The sequence below is a fragment of the Brachionichthys hirsutus genome, chromosome 8 (genome assembly GCF_040956055.1).
Source record: "Brachionichthys hirsutus isolate HB-005 chromosome 8, CSIRO-AGI_Bhir_v1, whole genome shotgun sequence".
NCBI classification, from domain to species: Eukaryota; Metazoa; Chordata; class Actinopteri; order Lophiiformes; family Brachionichthyidae; genus Brachionichthys; species Brachionichthys hirsutus.
In genome coordinates this window covers 5109806-5132156 of record NC_090904.1, presented here as the reverse complement: position 1 = coordinate 5132156, position 22351 = coordinate 5109806, and the positions used below count along the sequence as shown (strand labels likewise).

At 39.7% G+C, this 22351-nt stretch overlaps 1 protein-coding gene across 1 annotated transcript; it reads right to left on the bottom strand.

The window, feature by feature from the left end:
* Positions 1 to 3806: 3806 nt before the first annotated feature.
* nckap1l (NCK associated protein 1 like) lies at positions 3807 to 21217 on the bottom strand. Its single transcript, XM_068742330.1, has 31 exons — positions 21128 to 21217; positions 19892 to 20002; positions 19624 to 19716; positions 19009 to 19065; positions 18199 to 18341; positions 17973 to 18063; positions 17575 to 17712; positions 16680 to 16728; positions 15548 to 15704; positions 15210 to 15266; positions 14999 to 15095; positions 14745 to 14854; positions 14521 to 14653; positions 14283 to 14364; positions 14138 to 14196; positions 13894 to 14039; positions 13681 to 13813; positions 13369 to 13488; positions 13047 to 13186; positions 12158 to 12289; positions 10945 to 11163; positions 10628 to 10758; positions 9285 to 9382; positions 9009 to 9102; positions 8758 to 8840; positions 7987 to 8067; positions 6977 to 7070; positions 6782 to 6898; positions 6121 to 6230; positions 5231 to 5320; positions 3807 to 4530 (listed from the first exon to the last, which is right to left on the bottom strand). Exons 1-31 carry the CDS (start codon positions 21215 to 21217, stop codon positions 4414 to 4416), a joined length of 3372 nt encoding a protein of 1123 aa, XP_068598431.1. The 3' UTR covers positions 3807 to 4413.
* Between the last annotated feature and the right edge of the window lie 1134 nt (positions 21218 to 22351).

Sequence of the window (22351 nt, the reverse complement as noted above, 5' to 3'; positions counted from 1 at the left end):
TCATCCTCTCAGTATCCCTCTGATGATGACTAACATGCACCGTATGATCTCTCGCTGTCCACTCAGAAGCACGAGTAGATCACTTATCACAAGCGTTACACTTCAGAGAGAGAAATTTGACTTTGTGGCACGATAAATCACATGCAAATGTCCCCTGCCTGCATGGGAACTCGATGATCAAGAAGCTGAGGGTGCAGAGGGGGCACGGTGAGTGACACCATGTTTGTTTTAACAACAGACAAATCGCATTTTATCCGAGTCAAAGGCTTTGCTACAAAGTATGATGATGAGCATGCCAAACGTTTATTATCTCCAGTTTCTTTCATCTCTAAGATGCCGATCCAGTCAGTCAACCATCTCTATTTGATTCAAGGGTTGAGTCATTATGATTCTCAAAAATAAAATAATTGTCTCACTTCCTGTGGTATTTAGGGATGCAATAACCACAACCACTGCTCTAGTGAAAACGTTGTAATGTATGGATTGTTTAGCTGGTGCTGTAGGGTGTAAATGTAATAATGTTGTGTGTATGTGTATCTGCATGCTCAATGACACAAAAAAACATTTCATTTGATTTCAAACTATTTTTTTTACCAAAACGGCAACAAATGAAGAGGTGAAGTTGAAACCAAGCAGATGATGGTTAAACACTTGCATCGATACATTGATGAGTACAGGCTTATAAATTACTCCATGGGTGATGCACATGTTGATTGGACAGCTGTTCAAGTTTAAAACCAGGAAGACATGGGGTGTTCAACAATAACAACCATGAGCGACGTGACCCGGGTTCAGCGTGTGTCTGTGTGCGCGAGAAGGACGGGGAGTCGGACCAGATCAACGCGCTCCTGATAACTCAACACGCCGTGCCCGGAAAATAACATCTGGCTCCTCTCTGACTACAGCAAGTACAAATGTTAGTAAGGACTATGTGGCTCGCAGCAGGAAGCTGCGTTTAGGAGTTTGATTAGTAAGAAAACATAATGAATATAGAAGAAATCAAATGACTGAATCAACAGTTACCTGATGAATGAGTCTTAACCACCAAACTTTGACATGATGCTGCTTCGCCTGTTTCTTCCTGCATCTGTCGACGATCGTGTCTGTTTGGTACTATAGTAACAACAGACCAAGCCTTGCTTCAACACTGGTAGTTTGTTGGTATTCATGTCCTTCAGTAAAGCACTACATTCTCAGGTTATATGTGCTTATTTGGTTGATAATGCATATTTTTGTGTGTGTTTTCCTTTTTTTCTCTGGCAGATAATACGGCTGGGTAAATATAACTGTCTGTCCATCTGTACATGCATCTTTCTTTAAGCTTTTTGTTTTTGTTTTTTTAAATGTGGGGCATAACTAATGTACTGCTCAATATTTTTTATGGAGCTTGGCTAACAGATCAAACACATGGAGGAGTGGTGCCTCTTGGTATCTGGTGATTTTTAGCATTTCAATTTATTCTTGTTTTGGAAAGAGAAATCGACTGGACCTGTTTCAAGTGTGTTTCTGTACGCTGGAGTTGTGCCCATCATGATTTAGAGATATTTTTGACATTTTTATATTTTAGGTTTCCGTGGCAATAACATAAACCTAGTCTTTTGGAAAGGGTGTGGTTATTGATTTTCAAGCACAATTTAGGAACTGTGGATTTTTTTGACAAAATATGCATATGAACCAGGGCTGCTTTTTCCATGAATTATTATCACCTTTAGTTTTTCAGTTTCTTTCATTTAATACTTTCAGTCAACAATTGATTGTCATTCTTAGACTCCTTGGGTTCATTTGCAGGGTGTATCTGGTAGATTGAAGTTACTGGTCAGAAAACAAGCCAGTCTAACACCATCAACTTACATGGTATTTATCTTGATGTTGTGTAATAGTTTCCAGGTTTTATTAGAATTGATCTCTGACAGATTCCTGACCTGAAAGACTTTGCATAAATGCAAATACACTTGTTTTATTTAGAGGGTGGGGTGGGGTCTCCCATTTTCTGTGGTGATTAGTTTGTTTGGAGTTTTTCTTGGAAATATTTAGTAGAGGTTTGCCATCTGTATATTTTGTAGACATATTTTTCATTTCAAGCATCCTGAATTATTCACCATCACTTTAAAATTTAACAAACTTTTGTTTGTATGTAAACATGCCAAAATAATATTAGGAATATATCACCTTATATATCACATTTATTTATATAGCATATATTAGTATTGTGAGCACGGTCATTGCCCTGAACAACAGACTTATTTATTACTTATTTACAATGAACATGTCATTGCTACTGCAAACCGCTCAATGAGTAAACACAGAAAGCTTTATCTTTCATCTTTACACCCCCAGAGAAAACCGAGAATGTTACCTAAAACTTTTCATTCAACAGACTTACAGAATGGACATTTGATTAATGTATCCTAAAGAGATACAAAGGAAAGATAAATGCTTACGTTTCAAGTGCATCCTCCATGTCGCAGAACTAAGATGCCTTTCAGCTGCTAGATGAATCTTGGAAGATGGTGTCATGACCTCTGAACACTGCTGAAGTCCATGTGTGTTAAGTGAAATCACTGGAGAGACTCAATGAAATTGGACCTCTTTGTAATACTGTAAATCCGGTGTGTGTGAAGTGTGTATATAACTCCGTAGTTTATGCTAATCTCCCTGTTCTGTGTTTACGCTCCCAGATGCATTGAGGTTGTACGAATATGCTCTCATGCAGTGTGTCTAAAAGTGAGTTCTTAATCCTCCGTGTCAGCAGGAGAAGCGCTCTGTGCACCAACACAATGAGCAGCCAGTCTTTATATCAGCATCAAAGTTTCCACCATTAATTCTCTTTGGTGTCTCCGGTCCCAAGACAGCGCAGAGCTGCAAGGGAATCATTCCTGTTGCATGCAAAGATGAAAAGCACAGAATATCTACATGTAATACCGTCACTTCTCCAGTGACAGTATTGTAGGAAATGCAGCATTTTGTAATGACCTCAAGCACCATATGAACATTTAGCTTAGTTTATGTTTTAGTGTATAGTGGTTGAATTATTTTTTAATGATAATAGCATCTCTATAAAAGTGGATTCACTAAATATGCATATACTGTTTGAAAACTAAAGAGTGAACAGCCATGGAAAAACATTTTAAAAATGAAAATGGACAGAATTAGTATTAAAATCTCAAAGGAAAAATAAGCTGCTAAGACGTGATGGAGAGTATGCCCCGTAGACCTATTTTCCATACTGAAATGCATTTAAGCACATAACTAACTATTCTCGTCTATTCTAGTCTGTTGATTGGACAGTTTTAGGTCATATTTAGTGCGTGGCTTGGTGGTAACTTGTTTCTATGAGCTCTCATGTGGTTTACACATGCATGAACGCTCATCATTACATTCATTTCCCTGCAATGGGAATTGAACCTCTTGAGTTTTTGTAAGAAGGCTGGGTCTTTTCAAGCAAGCACGCACGCACAAACACACACACACACACACACACACACCTACATGCGCGCACACACACACATGTTATGCACACTGAATATCCATATCTCCAGTGTGGCAACCAAACTGGTACAGCTGCAGAATAGGGAGAAAAGGGAGGAGTAAAATGAGACAGAAGAAAGTTAGAAAAACAGGAAGATAAGGACAGGGCTTTGCACAATAAATATATTCATAAAGGGGTATCTATAATTACGTTCAACCCTTTTGGTTTTGCAAAACTGGAGTCCATCTTTTAAATTGTACATAATTGTACTTAAAATAGTATAAGATTGTCATCCGGGTAGAAAGACAAGTGTGAAGGATGGACTAAACAGATCAGCTTTATTCATACAGTATATTTCACCTAGTATTAATACAATAATACATTGAAAGAAATTCATAGATGTGTTTTGATTACAACATGAAATACTTGATAGAAATGGTATGATAGAGAAAATGTATCTGCATAGCATTGAAGCTATTATTAATAATGTCCCAATAATTCATTTACACTATAATAATGACAGATGAGTGTCATGAAATGAAGGTCTTCTGTTAGTGGCATGTAATGTGGTTAAAATGAGAGCTGACTAACAGGAAACAATATTATTAACTAGAAAAGCCATGGTGTCAATGTGCAGACTTCTACAAATAGCAGACTGAATTAATAAGAATGTAAATCCTGAACAATTAATTAATTGGCAGAAAATAATTTGTTATTCTTTTTCAAAAAATTGTTTTATCGGAATAAAAAAGTATATACAAAATAATTAGCTTTCATGAGTTTTAGTTTGTATAATTTTTGGAACATCCAGAATTTTTGGCCTATACATCTAGTCTTTCAGAAAAAAAATTAACACTTAGAATGTAGATGTCTCAAATACTAATATGATACACTTTGCATTACAGGATTAATAATCTCTTGGATACACTAATTTACACCAGTCTTCAACCCAGAGTGACGATGAAGGACCGGTACACCTCTCTGTAGGCATTACGAAGCAGAACATATGGGAAGCAGCTCTCCAGCATGTCTTGACTCAAGAATGGAGATTCTTCCACAATCTGATACAGAGGTGAAAGATAATTTAAAAAAATGTTTAGTTCATGTATTCATTTTCTATTCATTTATTTTTGTGTGAAATATACAGGCCCATTCGACTAAAGATGTACGTAATCCTAAAAAAAATCACTTAATTAATTGAGAAGAATAAATAAAGTGGGAATTGTAGTTTTTAGCAGAAGCTCCCCAAGTCCAGGAGATAATTGGTCAAATCTTGGATTGAGCACTGCATATTTCAGGCACATGATTTATGCAGGGCCTGTGCAATGGCTCTACTTGTAACAGTCAAGTTGACAAATGGTTACATTGTAACAGTAAGAAAATATAGCACGCTTGAAAATAACACAGGCAATTATTTGAGAATCAATTCATTTTTGCATCTTAATGAGTTTTGTTGATTACATGATTACATCAGTGTTAATGCAATAATGCAAACAGTTGTACAGTATGTGTTGAGGGGAAAAATATAATTACTCAATATTTTAGTTCCATTTTAAAATATCCATAATTATTATAAAGGTTTTGCAGGATGCTCTTAATGTTTTTTATATATATAATTAATGATAAGGAAAAGGCCACTACAGAGTACATGCTATCATACATAATCATCATGGTTCATCGTGGAGAAAACCCGGTGATTAGTAAATGGTTTTACAAACCTACGGAAGCTTTGTAAATTTGAAAATAATGTGCAGAGCTTACCATGTGTAGAAGCAGGTAGATGGACTCCCGGTTTTTGCATTCCATTTTCTCCACATTTTGACCCAACTGAAGCAGGGTGGAGGAGGCCAGCTGTGGGACAGCAGAAAGTTGAAGCAGATCAAACATAGAAAGCCAAAGCGCTATAATTTAAATATTCTAATATGTCTCTTTGTACCCTCAGAATTTGAGGGGGAAGTCACAGCCAGAACAATGAAAAACCAAGTGATCAAAAGTTTTGTAACCAAGTTTCTATAATATGATTAACATTTTTGATTATGTTCAGAAGTCTGTAATGCCTGGACAATTTCTGCATCTCTAACTAACAAATGTGTATTTCTCTATTTTTTGCAATGTTATGAAGATGGCCAAGGCGTATTGCATTTTACTCCAAATCTAAATATTTATAAATATGGCACCAACATTTCTTTAAATAGTATATGGTAGTTTGCAGAGTCATAACTGGGGCCTAATGACAAGAGTTGACATACTTTAAGTAAGGAAGGAAATGTAATATGTCCAATATTAGACAGACTGTCCTGTATAGGGAGCTCAACATAAGGTCAGCAGGTTTAAATCGTACATAAAACTGTGCATCATCTGCATAACACTGACTTTAAATACTGCATCTGAAGAAGACATCAACCGTATACCATATAGACTGATTAAATTCTCCAAATTTATCAAGAAGTAATTTATTACGTTTTTTATTTCTATTCAACTGAAACATATTTTTGGGAAATATTTAGAAAATGTAAAACCATTAAAAAAAATATATATAAATATAGACCATCGAATTCCCTACCAATCTTAATCTTTGATCCACTGTTTGGTCTTCTTGTATTAACTCAATTTGAATGTAAATAAAAATGTAAGAATGTTTTTCCACTTACCAGGACAAACTCGTTAAGGTGCTGCTTGATATTTTTGTTCTGAACAGTGAACATGGCAGCAGCCAACTGATTGATAGCCGTAGCTAAACAGTGGAGGTTGTTGTTGTGGCCTGAGAAAAAAAAGTAAAAAGGTAAAAATAAAATTATCCTGAAACTTGACTCCAGAGAGGATGTTTCCATAAAAAAAAGTATTACTTAATGACCTGTATCCAGGGATAAATCTATTTCAAACAAGCGAGTGGGAAATTAAGACTGAATATTCTACAACAATCTCGAGCCCGAGCTTTGATAGAAATCTCGGCAATCTGCTGCTCCTAATGTTGCAGTCCAGGCTTGAAGCCAAGTGTTTGGGGTCAGTAGGCCTCATTCCAAGAGTAACTGTACCAGTGCACATCAGCCCAAGTTATCTGTAAACAAACGTCTTTCAGCAGAAACGTGTTCCTCATTATCCAACATGCTTTCCTCAGACCACATCAGTCAGACTGGAAAGCATTAAACAGCAATGCTATAACAAGCCTTGCGTTTTCAAGTGGACACTATCAATGGCTTTTAAATACCTCCTGGAAGATCATGATTAGTGTTTAGTCGGGGGCTGCCTGTACTCTATTTGCTGTTAAGGGGTTTGTAGCTGCCAGAAATGAATGAATGAATGAACATGCACCTCCATATTCTCGGCTGTAGAAAGAATTGGGGTCCAGGGCCAGGGTGGGCAGGGACACAGCAACATAGACCAGCAGCAAACAGGAAAGCTTATACTCCTCATCAACTGATATGTTATCTAAAAAGAATACAACAATGAAAAGATTAACACTGCTGATGGTTATATCTCAACTTTCACTAGGAGTTTTAGTATTACCTGAATGCAAGTTGCTGATAGCTGCAACAAGGGCTGGATCAATATCGCATGTACATCCTGCAGCAGAAACCAGCTCAAATACACTTAGGGTCACCTGTAGGTCCATAAAGCATAAATTTACTTTAGCTACTAGAGTATGTATGGCCTCTGCAGTGAAGAGTTAATTTATGCTGACAGGAAGCTTCTTTTTCTTCCCCAATGCAATTGTTTTTTTTTTTTTAGCATTTTACTACTTTTGTGTTATTTCATCCTGAGAAATAATAGAAGCGCACACAGTAGGACGCTAGCCTGCGCTCGGCATTGCATGCAGCAGCTGCTGGAGTTCTCTCAGGAGCGAATAAGTGATGGGTGTCTTTGTCTTGATGCCCGGGTTTGGGGCTTGCCCTATTTCTGGTTTTGTGCATGGTTTGTACATGGTTGGCCTGTGTAGGCTGAATGTTTCCACTGATGTGGTTTAGGGTGTGATGTTGAAGCAGCGATCAGAGTTTCTCTCACGGAGGCATAAGAGGGCTGCTGACGTCTTTGGGGTTATCCTGGCCTCAACTGTGGCACAACTGTCATGCCAGACGTAAGTAAGGGTGGGAGGAGGCTGTGGGGCAGAAAGATTGCTCCAGAGGGAGATAAGGAATTTTATTTGTTTGGTACTAGAGAATATAAAACATTTGTTTGTGTTCAACTCTCCCACTCAGCTCGACTGGTGGACACCGTCTAAATAAATTAATTTATGCCGCATATTGCACTGTAGTTTAGTCTGCATGGTTAACTTCCAATCCGTCAGTTCCCCAGCATCTTAAATGTAAATATATGTCAATGAATGCAAATGCAATAATATGCCTTTGACCTACATTCCCGCAAAATAAAATAGTTCCGTGGAAATATTAATAAACTTTAACTTTATTGCCATGATTGCTGCTCATGGAAACTCTTTCTGCCTTAAATTCCTGTGGGACATCAGGATATTGATGTGCTTATTTCAGCGTGGTTTTCACAAAGTAAAAGCTGTTGCTTACCTTGATGTCATCGTCAGGCGAGATGATGTGTCTCAGGCACTCAAAAGGACCCATCAGATACGGGCAATGCTTCCACAATACCTAGATTACAGGATTATATGGCAAAATATCAATGAGAAAAGATCTCGATATGACAAGAACAGTTTTCTTTGAGATTTACAGTATTTAATGAACTAAGGAATAAATAATCAATGTATCTGTAAGAGGCTGTTGATAGATTTGTCTATAGTTAGTTTTATACAGGGTTATATTGCATACAACTTAGGACTCAAACTCAATACATGTTCAAGTTAAAATAAAATTAGAATGAATGACTGAATAATTATTCTGTAATTAAATTCTCTTTTTCACTAATTCATGTTGTAATGTGCTTTGACGTCCATTTTTTTTAAAATCATAAACCCTGAATATTTAAAGTGAGCATAAACATAGATAGGGTTAATAATTACCGGTAGCATCTGTTTTGCACAGTAACATTTAATAAGTCATATTTCTAGTAAATTAATAAAAATGTCAAACAATAATCTTCTTATTCACATTCTTCCTTCAACTGCATCTCAGGAGTGACTAATGTGTCTTCACAAGATTCAGATATAGAACATAGGTCAAATGAAGGGATTTGTGCGTGTACATACAAGATGTCATACATGTATGATGTGTGGATACATGTGAGCAATATACCCTCTAAACTGTTGCAGTTACACCACAATACAAACTATCTCATCGACATATCAAACAGGATTATTTTCTTCATCTTTTGGTGAACATTACATCATTCAGGCAGTCCTTCGTCATTGATCTGAAGGACAGGATCACACCAATGATAGTCATCCTCTTCAGTGCATTTTCTCCACCTGGAAGTCAAATAAAACAGAGATAAAAATCAGGGAAAAGAGGATGCTGTATGTCTCCTCTGACTAAAAACTGGATCTCTGCAACTATCGTTGCTCTTCTCTCTTCCATTATGTAAATTGCTGTCACTTTTTTTTTTACACCTTTTTTTCCATTCCTCCATTTATCACCTGTTAGTCTCTTTTTAAGACTGGCCATTTCCTCGGGTTTATCAAAGTTGTTCTTCATCTGTACCAGGATGTCCATATTCTCAATCACCAGTTTCTAACAGAAACAGAAAAAATGAGTCATATAACCATCTTCAGTCAGAGCTGCAGCATCACTTCTGAAGAAGTATGGCTGGACTCAGAGCTTTCAGTTTGTTTCAGTTCTCCTATAACAATTGTCAGTTTTTGTCATTTGCATCCAGCGAGCCAGGAATCAGCACCTTTCACGTTGTACTCTACCTTTAGCTCACTGACTTGAGAGGTGATGTGCCACATCAGGTTGTCACTCATGAACTTCAGGCCGTAGGAACCAATTATCTCTGCAAGGGCTTGTAACTCTGTTCAGAAGGTGATAAGAAGAATCTAAGGATTGGAGGCTGGAAGGAGTTGGATAAAACAGAAGCTTAAACTAAAGTTGATGTCAAACAGCCAAACATGCACAAAAATACATGATAGCAAGAAATGTGGATCAAGCGGGAAAGAGTTGACATGATTCTTACACAAAGCATGACAAAAATACACGTGACACCTTTAGGAGATGAAGCCACAAAAGGACCGTAATCAGATTCTGTGTCAATGAAACAGACACCAGTGCAGCTTTCAGAGTTTCACCCAGCTAAATATCTCTTCCTGAATATGGATGGCGAAGGACATGGGTGGTTTAAAATTGGAGGTGGTTAATGGATCGGCGACTGAGTCACTGCAAGGCAGGAAGATATTTCTCTACAGTGTAAATATAGACGACCATGATGACGTTGCGAGGGGGCGTCTGTTGCCGCACAGTCATCTCCAATGTTCTGTACAATAACTGAGTGAAGGTGTGTGTGTAATGTTCAATGTGTGCCTGTGCTTGCCTTATTACAGTCACAAGAAGGCGCTCCCACAAGATATTGTAGAGTCAAGTGGGAAGGCTGTGTGGGGGAGGGCTGTTGGAATGGTTACAAAGCAAAGGAAGAGGAGCCAGGGAGACAAAAAAAAAAAAGATACTGAACCTTACATTAGCCAGGCGGTGTCAGAATAAACGGCATGTCAGGTAGAGTGAAAGACAACACCGCAGGCATTACAATAACAAGCTCCACATCCTCTTGAGCAATAATTCTCCCTCTGCATGTGGTTTCAAAGGAGAGAAAGCGATCTGCAATCTGCCTTTTTGGAATCTGCAGACCGAGATCGTTAAAAGCCGAAAGGACGATGGAAGTTCAGGATTCAACTGTAAAATGAGGTGTCTGCAACACGAACGTGGAGGAAACCTGTCGTTTTCAGGGCTTTGTGATATCTTTTCATCTGTCAGTAAAACATTTTCATAAAAAAAAAATGTGTTTGCACGCAACTACATTTCTGAAAGCAGGATCTTACACCCACAAATGCACCACAAAATGTTTTCTGGGTCTTAGTAAACCTCTCATAGAAGTTATAGTTGTTGCTATGGATACTGTCTCCTTCATGTCACTGAGTATTGACATCTAAACTGCTACGATGCAGCATGCCACAAAATGAAAAAGGGTCCACATGTACCAAACGGTCGATTTGGGCAGGTTGACGCAAGCTGCAGGTTAATTAACCGTAATTAAACTGGAGCCGACCTGACACATCTGAAAACTCCTCTGCTCTGAATCCTGGCTCGCTGTCTGTGGTCTGGTTGACAAAGCAATGCATTGTAGGACAGTGAATGATGACAGCAATGCTGGCCTGTCGCAGGAGACTCTCCAGGAACCTGAGACCCCGGAAAAAACAAGAAAACAAAACAAACCCGAGCGATGAAGAAAGACAGGAACCAGGAAGAGAGAGCAAATCTAACAGAGGAAATACTTTCATGTGTGCTACTTGATGTATTTTATGCATGTGAATGATGGCATGTATCAGTGAAGCAGGATATATTTCCTGGTATATTTCCACATACCAGTTTGTGTAGAGGGTTGTAACTGTCTGTCCTCCGTGTGAATCCAGTGGCTGCGTTTGCTGCAGCAGGACGTTCTTCACCAGACGGGTGACGTCCACGTTGATGTAGCTCGAGAGGCTGTGCAGGCTGGCAGTATAGGCTCTCAGCCCTGCCAGCAGGTCCGAAGGGCGGGCTATCTCCTGGGTGGTCTGGTTGTAATTGGCCATTCTCACGATGACCCTGGGAAAACATGTTTAACCAGCGTCAGTTATCATCATGCCAGAGTGGATAGCGGGTGGACAGATGGGACCATAAACCTACTTAAACGATCCATGGCAGTGTGCTGTTATATTCTCATTAGGTCAGCACATTCACTGCTCCAGGGCTTCCTTCCAGTTTTATTTATTTATTTTTCCCATCAGGACGCTGAACTATCTCTCTATTTCCCTCTAACTAGGCTGTATTTAGAATTGACGGTCATGGATAGAAGCAATCTCTGTGAGTTTTGTGCTGCTCAATGGTTACAAATTTTAACGTGACGAAGGGAGAGAATCATCAGCTATGACAAAGAGACTAAGCAGAACATGAACACAGAAACGTTAGGTTGCCCTGGCACCACTCCTTAATCTAAATACCAGCCCCGAAATGACACAGAGCAAGGCAGTGGCATAATGGATATTAGAACAAATAGGACTAGCAGTTAGAGTGATAGAGGAGACATTTCACTGGTGACAAGGTCTAAATGATTTCACGTCTGTCATGAGGGCGTGGAGTGAGTAAAAATCTGCTCTGGAGGGAATGCAGCTTGAGATGCCTTTACGATTTCGTAAGTATGCTGTCATTTCAGCCGCCCCTTTTCAACACAGACGTCTCCGCACTGGACGGGAGGTGAGCAACAAGCCAATGATGCCTCTGAGTTAGAATGATCTGGTACAACTGTGCATCATATTTTCTCACTGCTAAATGAAAGAATAGTACATGAACAAATTGATCTTATATTCATGAATGTGGTTGCTTGTGTCAGACAATGGAAAATCATCTTAGATTAAGTCGCCGCTGATTTGATAATGAGAAAACATTCCAGACGTGTCTGGCTCAAATGAGATATCTTCTGGTGCGTAGGAAACTAATGATTTGGCAAATGTCACCTCAGGGACTGTTTAATTATATGCCTACATGACTTATTAATTTATTGAGACAAATACAATGATGTCCCCATCCCCATGCAGCTTACTCAGAGAGTCGTATCTCCAGATGTGAAATGAGGAACTCTGTAGGCACGACGATGTGATCGAAGACGATAAAGTCACTGCAGAGGCTGTAGCAGGAGCAGAGCTCCGTCAGGATCAGATGCATTTTATCCACGCTAGGAGGTGAGGGAGAGAGAAGGAGAAGAGGCAAGGATGCCTGAGGAATTTTGTACAAATGTTTTGATAAAAATGAAGGAAGGTTGTGTTTTTGTATGGATATAATTAATCATGATGGGAATTGTGAAACATGTCCAAACTGAGCCAGGAGAGAGGGAAGCTGAGAGGAGGACAGGAGATAGGATTGCTCTCCCTCCTGACTGAATTAATGAGTAAGTGAATATCCAACAGTAACTGTACAGAGGATACAATTTTGGAAAGTACAACTTAAAATGTGCTGCCAGACAACTGATTTTCATGCAGAGGTGGCATTGGTGGCAGCTTGGTTTTATCCCTTTCCACTCAAACTGAATCAATTTGAAATGTAATGCAGTTCAGAACAAATATTGCCTTGCAGGCCACAGAACATTAATCTGCCTCAAATAAAAGGTAAGAATCATGGGGTGAAATAAATAATTTTAAAATTAACATCAGAAAAAGTATGGAGATAATAACATATTTCTTATTTCTTCTAAAATAACTCAGCAATTTAGAACCGTGTGGTGATGATCCAGATCACCATGTGGATGGTGTAAATCTAATCATGAGGGGAATGAGCTGCTTGGCGGAGGTCTGTGCTCTCTCTTCTTTTCTAGTTAATTTGCTGTTGCTCATTTCTCTAAACTTCTGCTATGTTACTATGATCACTGGAGTGTCAGGAAAGGTGAAATAAATACAGAAAGTGATGGCGAGTAAAAAAAAAAAGAAGAAGCTGACTTGGTGACGATGGTTCGATCCTTCCTCAGGCTTTCAGCACCTGGCTTCTCTTTCTGAATCGCTCCTTTCTTCGCCACTTGCTTCTTTTGTTTTCTGTGGTGAGCTGCGCTGATGGTCTCGGCGCAGTGCTTGGGCTTTAACTAATGGATTATCAAATAAAAAACTGTGGTTGAAGACAGAGAGGTGTGGGGGAGGGGGGGCTACATTCAGTCCTGCACATAGCTAAATCCACTGATGTCGAGCTACGGCTGGAGTGATTATATTTGGATGCAGACTTTGGCAAATCAATCTTCACTTGATATCAAATCAAATAAGACGTCACCTGTTCGTCGAGGTTGCACTGTTCAGCACATATGTCTAGCACAACACTGCTGGTCAGCTTGGCTATCTGCTCCAGGAAGGTCACACACAGGCGTAGACTCTGTTTCTCCATTACCTCTAACTACACACACACACACAAACAATTATAGAATGAGTTTTAAAGAAGCCGTTTCAAACAGGATCAACTTGCATGTGACATGAGGCAAGATTTAGTTGGTGACACAACAAGAAATAAAACCACAGAGAGTGCATCGACTGTTTCTCCATTTTTCTGCTGATCAGTGCCATTTCCAGCAGGCAACTGAACACTGACCTCTTCTGGGCAGAGAGGGTGCCCACATTGGCTGAAGTGAGAACAGACGGAAGGGAAGGCCAGGAGGTATCGCTTCATGGTCATCTCCTCGCTGCTCTGGTAAAACATCTTCTCAAAGACACGCGGGTAGAAACTGGAAAGGAAATCATTCCAGACTTCAACTTGAGAATCAAAGAGAGGAGACGAGGCAATACGAGACGAGACCAAACTCACCCGAGGATGGACACCTCAGACGTCTCATGAAGAAGTTCTTCCACGCTGTCCACCATTCTAGTGTGAAACTGAATCAGGTTCATCACCTTTGGTAAGTCAGTGTAGTCCATTATTGGAAGATTTGCCTTGTGCACGCTTGTGTAGGCCTAGAAGGAGACGCCAAAAGAGGTCTTCAGGGTGACATCTATTATGTTTTAGAATAACTGCATTTCGGCTGATGCTTTATTTGTGGCGACAAATCTACCTGCAGTCGTAACCAGTCCAGTCTGAGTGCTCTGAAGTCAAACTCCTCTTTATTTTCCACTGCAGAGGAAAATTGGATCCAATTAAATTAAAAGTGTTGCATTTTCAACTGAGGAACAAATCAGGGAACATATTGCTGCAATTACCTTGTTTGACTGAAAGTGCAGACAGGCTGGAAACGAACGAACTCATCAGGACCGACTCCTCTTCTGGACATACGTACATGTTCTGCAGAGGGGCCAAAAAAGGTTCTTCTAATACTGAAGAAAGAACTCAAGGGTGCATTCAATGACAAATAAGGTTGCGGCTTTACCTGCTCTGCGCCTCACGTATAGGATTTTGTGTTGCATATTACATTTGATCATTCATGCTCATGGCTTTTACCTGGATGGTGTCATTGAGAACCAAGGCATCAAACTGAGCCAGGTACTGGACATGGTAGCGCTGAACTACATGGTTGTGCTTTTTCATCAGACTGCTCAGCTTCTCCATGTAAAAGAGTAGTTCTGCCATCTGACTGGGAAACCCCCATCCCCACAAAAAATATATATAAATTGTATTTTTACATCTATGTATAAAGGGATTTACATCCTCTAAATATGGCCTACTTATCAATGTAGTCCTCGGGTGTCTTGGTCTTTGGCATGTTTTCGGAGTGTCTGACGAGCCACAGGACCTCGTCACGGGAAAAGGACAACGCCATGAAGACAAACAGGGCCTGGATCGGCACAAAGAAAAGAGAGCAATGTCACAGTTAAGATTGTTAACATCGATGATCAACATAAGGTGAAGGAGCATCCAAAGGAATTTTATCATCCTGTCCAAAAGTGCAAAGCTGTTGTGCTCCTGAGTGCATGCCTACCTTTGGTCCCAGAAGTCCCGGTTCATCCTCTAGAACGCTGTATAATTCCTTTATTGCGCCTCTCAGAAAGTGCCTCCTCTCTCTGTGTATAGCTCCGCTAGCAGTTCAACAGGAAGTTCAGAAGGACATTTGGTTCTCAGAGCTCATTTTCAAGTGCATAATAAAGACATTTTAAATAAAAGCAGCAAAATACTGGCGCTGCCAGCCTCACCTGTTGACCACAGCATAATCACGGCATTCCTTGATGTCTGCAACCCGCTTGCTGTAGCTATTAAAATTAATTACAGCATTTATTTAAATGACTGCATGTAACACTTGCACTTCAATTGTTAAGTAGCTGATCTCATCATTTTAGATCTCAACGCTTCAATCTTGGCCAATGATGCGAGAATAACTTGGACTTATATTTTAAGCAGTTCCCCTCTTGGTAACTTTCTGGGTTATTGCAGGAATCCTGGCTCCCACTGCCCATCATCCTTGATTTCATTTTCATGCATCTATGTCTCACAATGTGATGAGGACAGCCTGTAGCAGTGTAGCTTTGCATACCCTTTGAGACTGTCCAGCAGGTCCTCAGACACCTTGTGGATGTTGAGCACCTCGCCTCTCGTGAGGGTGAGGTTGAGGCCACTCCGCAGAGCCATCTTCCACAGGTCCTGGGAGGCCTGGTTTGAATTCAGACTGCTGTGGCACAACAGGAAGCCGACTATAGGAAGCACAGACGGTAACATTTATGATACACATCTCAGTGCTTCACCTGTTGGTTCTGAGTACAACATGTTTTCATTACAAGTTAACCTAAAGATAAGTTAGAAGGTTCCTACCTGTTAAATTAAATTCTGTTACAATGTTTATTACCCCCCACAGTACTTAATTCATGCTACAATATAATAATCCTGATCTTGTATATAACAATATTGTTATACACATGATCAGGATTATTATAAAATGTATAAGAATACATATATAACTAGAAAAGCACATGATCATAATAACATAGCAGAAGCTTAGAGAAATGAGCAACAGCAAATTAACTAGAAAAGAACTTAGGGAGCACAGACCTCCGCCAAGCAGCTCATCCCCCCCCCCCCTAATTGGATTTACACCATCCACATGGTGATCTGGATCATCACCAAAATGTTCTAAATATCCGTAAATGGGGTTTTCAATGTTCAATTAAATGTTTTTTTTCCTGTACTCATTCTGGATCAGATCCAGATGAATTTCAGTGGTGACATAGAGGCCCCCACCCCACACGACCGGTTCAAATTCCACAAACATTGGTCCATAATCAAACGAGATATTGAGGAACAAATTTTGAAGCTCCATTGACTGCAATGTTACCAAAAATGTCAAGCTGATACATAATCCAGGATCTCTTCTGGATAATCACCAATATTTGAACAATTGTTCCTGGTATGATTCTCAACATTTCCTCTTAAGGCTGTTTCCATAACTTTTAGAGTTATGTTGCCAACAGACAGACAAACCAACGCCAGCGAAAACATAACCTCCACGGCGGAGGATAAATATATGTATGAAGCGTTTGAATTTTGTGACTAAATACCAACTTTACTTGAAACAAAGCGCTCCAAACATTCATAATTCCATACGATTTTCCCCTGCGCGGTCACATTTCAGACAAAGCAGACAGTTATTGATCACAGTGAGTTATACTTACTAATGATCCATCGCTCCATCACTTCCATAGATAGATATTCAAATGCCATCTGTGGTGAACAACAACTTTATTAAATGACAATACAGAAACAATCACTATAACCTAACACAGAAACGTGGGATAAAGTATGGGATGATTGATATGGTCATTGTCAATGGTCCAAGGTCCAAGGTCCATGGTAGCTTTGTGTTTCATCAAATGGTAGTTCTGGCTATTACCCAAAACACAAATACCACACAAATTGTTGCATGTTCACTAAATGACTTTAACTACATGTGCAACGAAATGACAAACTTGAAACTCCGACCTTACCGGAGACAACGGTATTTTCATCACTGTTCAAAACACTTTCCCGAATATATTTTTACATGACGGATATTTTCCCACCCCCAACTAAATACTGACCAGTCCCTCCAGAAATCAATATTCTCTATTGCCTTTAAAAGGGTTGCTGAAATTTGTTCATAAGATAAATCGCTGCCTGGAAGTCCCTTTCATGTCAAGGCCGGCGTTTCTTTAATTATGGGGCAACAGGCAACATCATACATGTTACATCATAACAACCGTAACGGTCTTATTCAACAAATAGCGACGATCACTGATAGGGCTGAACTGTCCAAAAACCATTAGAAATGAAAGTTCAGGGAGGAGGAGAGACGCCCAAACACAATTAAACAGATAATTTTCTAAATGATTGCTTTCTAACGGAGGGACAGGGGAAATGGGACACTGAGGGCCGTCTCTGAACAAGGCAATATATACACTGTTATTGCGCCTTTCAGCAGGAAGACCTATAATTTGTGGCTGATTTGACTGGAAAAAAATAATTTCGGACACAAATGCCCTTCCCCTTTCTTTCTCCCTCTGTCAAACACAAAGGGAAGAGGTGGCTCACTGTGTCACAGCAGGCCGGATCCAGCATGGCAGCTGGAGCACTGAGGAGACTGAGGAGCTGGGCGCTCCGCCACTGCTCTGCTGCCAGGTTCCTGCGTGGGTAGACCATCTTCAGGGACATCAGTGCTGTCGTCACACACTAGAAGACGGGCAGAGAGGGAAGGCTGTGGTTTTGCTAGTTTGCTCAATCGTTCCTTTGATTCTTCCTTCCTACCTTGGTCCATTCATTTGATTATTACGTTATTTTAAATGTGAAATGCCAACACAAAGTGGCACATAATAACAATAACAATACAGCCCACTGTGTCACCATTATTTTAGTCAAACCAAATGAACATTAAACTCAATTAAAGTAAGTCATTAATAATGTGTGTGCATCTATACTGTATAACGTGATACCCTTGTGTGAGGTCCAAACTCCTCTGTGAGTTTCTTCCATGGCTGTTCATACTCCATAAACATCTGGCTGAGTCGTGGGTAGGAGGAGTCACTGCGGGAGCCATGACAGTATAGATTATTAAGCAACGCTGAGATAACAATATGGATAGGTAAGGTAATGCACTAATACATTGAAAAATATATATCTAACTTTAATAATATCCTATATGACTTTCTGTCTTGTTACCTGCTGCCGTTGGTCATCTCATGGGCACAGTTGTACATCCCCACCAATGCTTTCTTCTCATCAATGCGAGAGAGCATGATGATGACAGATGTGTAGGTGGCGATCAGATCCAAATAGTTTTTCGTAAAGTCAAAGTTGACCGTCTGAAATGATTAACATGTGTTCATGAGGGCTTCTTTTCAATACACTCTAAATATTGTTCATAAAAACTCTCACATCCTACAAGCCTGTAAAAAAAACAAATGCAATAAAAGCATTACTATGCTGACAAAGAAAAAGATATTCTAGTCATAGCAAAGAGGCATAGTGAACAATTTAGGAATGTACATTTTCCCAACCTCTAAATCTTGTTTCCACGGGGATTAGCCCATAGTGGAGACAAGATTAGGAAATAAAAATACTTTAATATTATGTGTCAGTACGAATAGAAGTATATTCAAAGTCATTTTAAGGCTGTTAAGATTAAATGCAAAATGAGTTACAACAGCAGTAAAAAAAAAAAAAAAAATTTGTGGCAATGACAGCATTTATTGCAGCAAACAAATCAACCATTACCGTATACGTAACAGAAATGTCCTTGAGTCGCTCTCTGCAGATGAACCATAGCAGTGTGCTTGAATTGCTCGCATAAATTTTACACAGATGCGTGAAATATATTAGGATATACAGAATGCACGTTAATTCTGATAATAAGTAAGTGAGGGAGGAAATGCAGGTGATCGATGTGAGGGAGGAGGATACAAGAGACAGAGGGAATTGGAAGAAAAGAAGAACTAAACAAAGAAGAATGCCACCACAGCAAATACTTACAATGTCAAAGAAGCACTGACAGGCATCAATGGTGTTCAACAGCTCATAAACATGGTCCTGATAGAAAATAGAGACCAGAACATTAAGAGATTAAACACATATTATGCCTCGGGTGAGTTCTTAACACGTTTTTGTTTTTCTACGTTCCTGTAGCAAATTGAATGCGTCTTTCTATAACAATGATTGAGTTGTTCTTAATCTTACAAATGCTCGTGATGCATTTGCCTGGCTCCAACCACCATCACACACACATTCAAATGTGGAGGGACGTGTGACAAAAGCGCTAAACATACCTCAATATGTGGAGGTGATCAGTCAATATTTACCACAATAAATGACTCTAAATTTAAAGTGATTGTGTAAAACCCATAATGATGACTGCTGCACACATGAAAACAGGGAGAGACATCCAACTTTGTCCTTGATAATCACATTTCTCTTATTATACGTGAAGAATAAGGCATGTTTATTATTTTTTTACATTGCTTTATTTTTGCACTTTTTGCTTATGTAGGTGCTTCTTATTAATGGTGGGTTTTCTTCTTCTGTTCTTGTAGCCGACAAACAAAATCTGAAATTTTAAAGCCACAGAAAACAGAGACAAATAAAAATTACCCTGAACTCTATGACATCCAGGAAGGAGTCGTAGTAGCTTGCAGTGGCCGTCATCACTTCAGATTTCTGTCGCTGAATGCCGGTCAGGTTTTGCTGCAAATGTTAAATGTCAGGTTAAATGACAACTTAAATCTTGCGGTCTACCGGTGCCATACATTTTTAGTGGCAACACCGTACTTTGTCAAATATTTGTCAGTATCCAAAATCAATAAATTCATTCAACGCAAAACAGCACATTAAAATGACAAGTCATCAGAGCTATGCTTACAATGTTTCCTCTGGAGTCAATGTTGGGGAATTTCTTGTTGATGTACTTGACGGCAGGCTCCATGCCTTTATCTGTCAGGATTGACGGTCTGGTCTTTGGCTGTGCACAGATCTGTACAGAAGAAATGATTAAGTTCATCAGTTTGCACCAGGATTTTGTCTTACTGTATCTCACTTGGGAATGTTTTAGCAGATAAATCTTTAATTTTTATTACATCTTTGTGCCCTGCTGTCTTGCAGTATGACATCCCTTAAACGGGGTTTTATTACATCTATTATTTAGCCAGTAGTTAGAATGATAACCTTGTCAGAGGCAAGTCAGTGAATCTAGATGAGCCAGTAATAATGCGATTCCCTCCTCCCTCAACAGCCGCCTTCAGGGTGACCTTGTATACTATTGTTGATGCCAACAGCTCCACCGATGGCTGTTTAGAAGTTGACAGCAGTTCACAGTTTTGTAATCCAAACACATGCACGTTCAGCATGCTCAGGGTTTTAAATGCATTACAATTTGACAGTCATTTTATATTTCTTTTCCTGTAAAAATACATTCCAATGTGTGGACATTGGGCTTTTTGTGACACAAAACATTTTCTCAAGAGGAGGGTACCATTTCATGCTTGCCACAGCAACACCTGTTCAACCTCTGAAGTCACCTTCCAATAGCAAAGCATGCCATCGGATTTCTCCATTATTGCTTTGACAACCTGATAGTTTCTGTTTTCACAGAAGCTCAGAATGGCTGCAGTTTGAGGTGACTGACAGCTCAGACCGACTTCCTGTTTGCACTTCCTTTTTTGACAAAATAAGTTCAGCTGCAGCTGGAAGATGGTGCCGTCTTTTCTACCAAGCCAGTTGACAACCACGGCACCGTTATAAAGAGCAAACAGATGTTAAAATGACCTCACATCACTTCATCTCCACAGCTCCGGGAGAGTTTCATGACTGAGACCTATTAGTGGGTTGTTATTGGCATTTGGCATCCAAACTGTGTTACAGACAAGTAGTTTTAAAGAGTCTTTGGGTTGTTAGAAAAAAGGCAGATGTTCTTTATACAATCAGGCTTTTGTTTTCTTCTCACACTTTTTATCTGAAAATATATATTAATATTATGAAACAGTGATGAATAACTTAGCAGATACACATTTTGATTCAGCTAACAAAAATATAAAATGAAAGCCAACTTCCTTATTTTCCGTTTCGGTTGACACACGACTAGAGCTCTCCCGTCTCTCACCTTCTTAATGTAGTTCATACGTATTAGCACACCATTCCCTCTCTCATTGAGGATGGTGAGTTTCTCAGCCAATTTCTGTTGGTAGTCCATGGCTCCAAAAACCCCCGGCAGCTCTGCTACACTTCGAGGCGCGGCTTCCGGGTCTTGTGCAGCAACTGAACCCTCAGACGCAACCTTGGGTGGCCCAAGCCTCACCCTGACACAAGGTCACATGGGACTGGTGGGGGGAGGGGGGGGGGGGGGGGAGTCATGGGTAGAGTATTCCCCATAACATAATGACCAAATAGTGGAAAAAGAAAATTATAAGGAAATCTAGTCAGAAAAAAATGTAAATGGATAATATGCCCTGGAATTGGAGTGATGGGATTCTGCGCAGATATGATAACTAATAAAATATCCAACGAACACTTGTGCATTAAACATACAGTTAACTTTAAAACATGGAGGATCCATAGTGACACAATGAAACTAGGTGCCATAGGTGCCCTGATGTGTTCCAGAGTCCAGTTGTCACTGTTCACATTTATTAAATCTTGTACCGTATTGTAAATGTATGATGGTGACTGTTCACTGCCTTTATTATTATACTCTGCTCTGTCTTTTTCAATCTAAATAGGCTCCCGTGAAGGGCAGCAGAACGATTCAGACCTTATGTCCATTGTTCAAGCTCTGCATGTGATATTTTACAGCATTCAGAACAACAAGGAAGTAGTTTTCCTTCCTCCTTCATTTGTTGTCTTTCTGCTCGAGTACATGTGTGATCATTTGATGGGCTGGAGTGAGTTGGCTGATTGAGTGTCAGTGTGTCATTTGTTGCAGGAATTGATTTGTCCCATGTCCCAATCTTGCATTTTAAATATATTTTTTCCCTGGTTTCTGTGGAATTTCCTCCCGCCTCTACCGGCCAAACTGCCTGCAAAAAGTATTTTATTTGAAATGCATTTGAGACTAAATCTTTAAATGGCTGGAGATTCTCTGCAGCTGATGTTTATTGGGAGCCGAGACGATGGAATACTTTTTTTTTATTTCATGTTGTGCCAGGTTTTCCTCTTGTCCAGATGCTTACCGTAGTCCATGGCTCAAAAAGCTCAGCGCCTCTCCAACCGTTTGAGTCTCGCCCTCCAGATCCCTTGTTGTGACTGAACTGTCTGAAACAAAGGCACCCATACCCTCACCCTGACACATCCACCTGCTGTATGTCAAAAGGGAAGTGTGGAATAAATG

What these genes read in the sequence shown, in the direction of transcription:
- nckap1l (XM_068742330.1), bottom strand. Translation starts at nt 21,217, where the DNA reads ATGGACTACCAACAGAAATTGGCTGAGAAACTCACCATCCTCAATGAG. An exon ending in CGGGACTTCTGGGACCAAAG is followed by an intron (nt 14,855 to 14,998) that starts GTAGGCATGCAC and finishes GTGCCGATCCAG; the next exon opens with GCCCTGTTTGTCTTCATGGC. An exon ending in TCTTAAAAAGAGACTAACAG is followed by an intron (nt 8,841 to 9,008) that starts GTGATAAATGGA and finishes TTTGACTTCCAG; the next exon opens with GTGGAGAAAATGCACTGAAG.